The sequence below is a fragment of the Otolemur garnettii genome, unplaced genomic scaffold, assembly GCF_000181295.1.
Source record: "Otolemur garnettii isolate 467f Iridium unplaced genomic scaffold, OtoGar3 scaffold00184, whole genome shotgun sequence".
In the NCBI taxonomy this organism is placed as follows: Eukaryota; Metazoa; Chordata; class Mammalia; order Primates; family Galagidae; genus Otolemur; species Otolemur garnettii.
In genome coordinates, this window is record NW_003852579.1 from 3,018,351 (window position 1) to 3,020,110 (window position 1,760).

At 46.2% G+C, this 1,760-nt stretch overlaps 1 protein-coding gene across 1 annotated transcript in view; it reads left to right on the plus strand.

Annotated features, from left to right (window-relative positions):
- Positions 1 to 1,760, plus strand: part of TAF12 (TATA-box binding protein associated factor 12) — a 15,931-nt gene that overhangs the window by 10,523 nt on the left and 3,648 nt on the right. Inside the window, exon 3 of the mRNA XM_012812015.2 lies at positions 1,080 to 1,168. Within this exon, the coding sequence (XP_012667469.1) occupies positions 1,080 to 1,168 (89 nt within the window). The remainder of the gene's footprint in view (positions 1 to 1,079; positions 1,169 to 1,760) is intronic.

A 1,760-nucleotide genomic window follows, 5' to 3' on the forward strand; every position in this document is an offset into this window, starting at 1 on the left:
TGATTCTCTTGCCTCAGCCTCCCGAATAGCTGGGACTACAGGTGCCCACCAAAACGCCCGGCTATTTTTTGAGACTGAGTCTTATTCTGTCGCTCCGGTTAGCATGCCGTGGTGTCATCATAGCTCACAGCAACGTCAGACTCTTGGGCTTGAGCAATCCTCTTGCATCAACCTCCCCAGGAACTGAGACTACAGGTGTGCATCACTGTGCCCAGTTAGTTTTTCTATTTTTAATTGAGACAGGGTCTCATTCTTGCTGAGGCCGGTCTTGAACTCCTGAGCTCAAGCAATTTACCTGGCTCATCCTTGTACTCCTTGCCTGGCTGAGGTATAAGTTTTTAATACTAGGAATGCTTAGAGTACAGTACACCTATACTTGTGGGGTTAGACGCTATGTAGCTAGTTATTGACAAAGTTGAATAAACAAAGTCCCTGTCCTCTGGAAAATGCTAGTGACAATCTTACAGGGATTATAATACCCAGTGACACCAGAGCATGGAGCTGTAATGTGGACATACGTGTGTCTATATCCACATGTATATCTTTATCCCAGGCTCTAGGCCAAACACTTTGCATGTATTATGTCACTGAATGTCCCAGCCACCCTCTGAGGTCGTTAATATTGTTACTACCATATAAAAAAATGAAGAAACTGAGTCCCCTAGTCATTTGAGTCCACAGCGAAGCAACAGAGCTGGGCTTTCACTCTTAATTCCAGAATTTAGAGATGCCTTTATGTCCCTAGGTTTTCTTTAGGTTTGAGAACAGTTACTTGGAGCCTAGGGATAAGATAGCTGAAGAGAGAAACGACTTTGGTTTCATGTGGATGAGATAAACTGAATGTCAAGCAGTCACAGCTTTGACTAATTTACCCCCATTTTTTGTGCAAAAAGCTCTAAGTGTATCCTTTAAACCTGGGCAGAGCCACATGTGATGTCCCTATTTCTATCCTCTGGAGGGTTAGTGTTAGTACAGTTGATGCCCAGATTCATCCTCCCGACCCTCTTCTGAGGTTCACCTTGTGCTCCTGACACTGCCTTCCTGGTACCCTTATCTCTGTGCTGACTTCTTTTCTGCAGAGCGCCAGTGGAACATGTGGATCCCAGGATTTGGCTCTGAAGAAATCCGACCCTACAAAAGAGCTTGCACCACAGAAGCTCATAAACAGGTGAGGAGCCACCAGAGCCTTGGGGACATCTGGGGCTGCTCCCTTGAGGTACATCTCAGAAGGGGTGCACACAGCTACTTCTTCCACACAGTGAGCTTCACTCTCTGGAGCAAGGGTCAGAGAGGACAAAAGGCAGCAGCAGTGCATGGAATATCAGTCACGTGCTTCCTTGGTGCTGTGCTCTTCCCATGTGGGGTCTCAGTTTTCTCTCTCAACTCTGATGGGCGTCACTTAAAGCTGTTGATTATAGGTTTTTCTAATATGGATGGAGCTCACTCTCTTTACATCTCCTTAATGAAATCTTCCTTCATTGTTACTGACTTGAACACCATATCTGACCTTATGAGGAGAGAGCAGGTTAGAGAAATATACTGTACTTGTGCTGAGAGGACATATCCAGGCTGCTGTGCCATAGACAGGCCTATGTCCCAGCTTAACCTTGGTTCTCTGCCTTTTTTTTTTTATTTTAAGAGACAGGGTCTTCCTGTCACTGCCTAGGCTGAAGTGCAATGCCCTTTAAAGACTTGATCGGCTCGGCGCCTGTGGCTCAACTGGCTAAGGCGCCAGCCACATATACCTGAGCTGGCGGGTT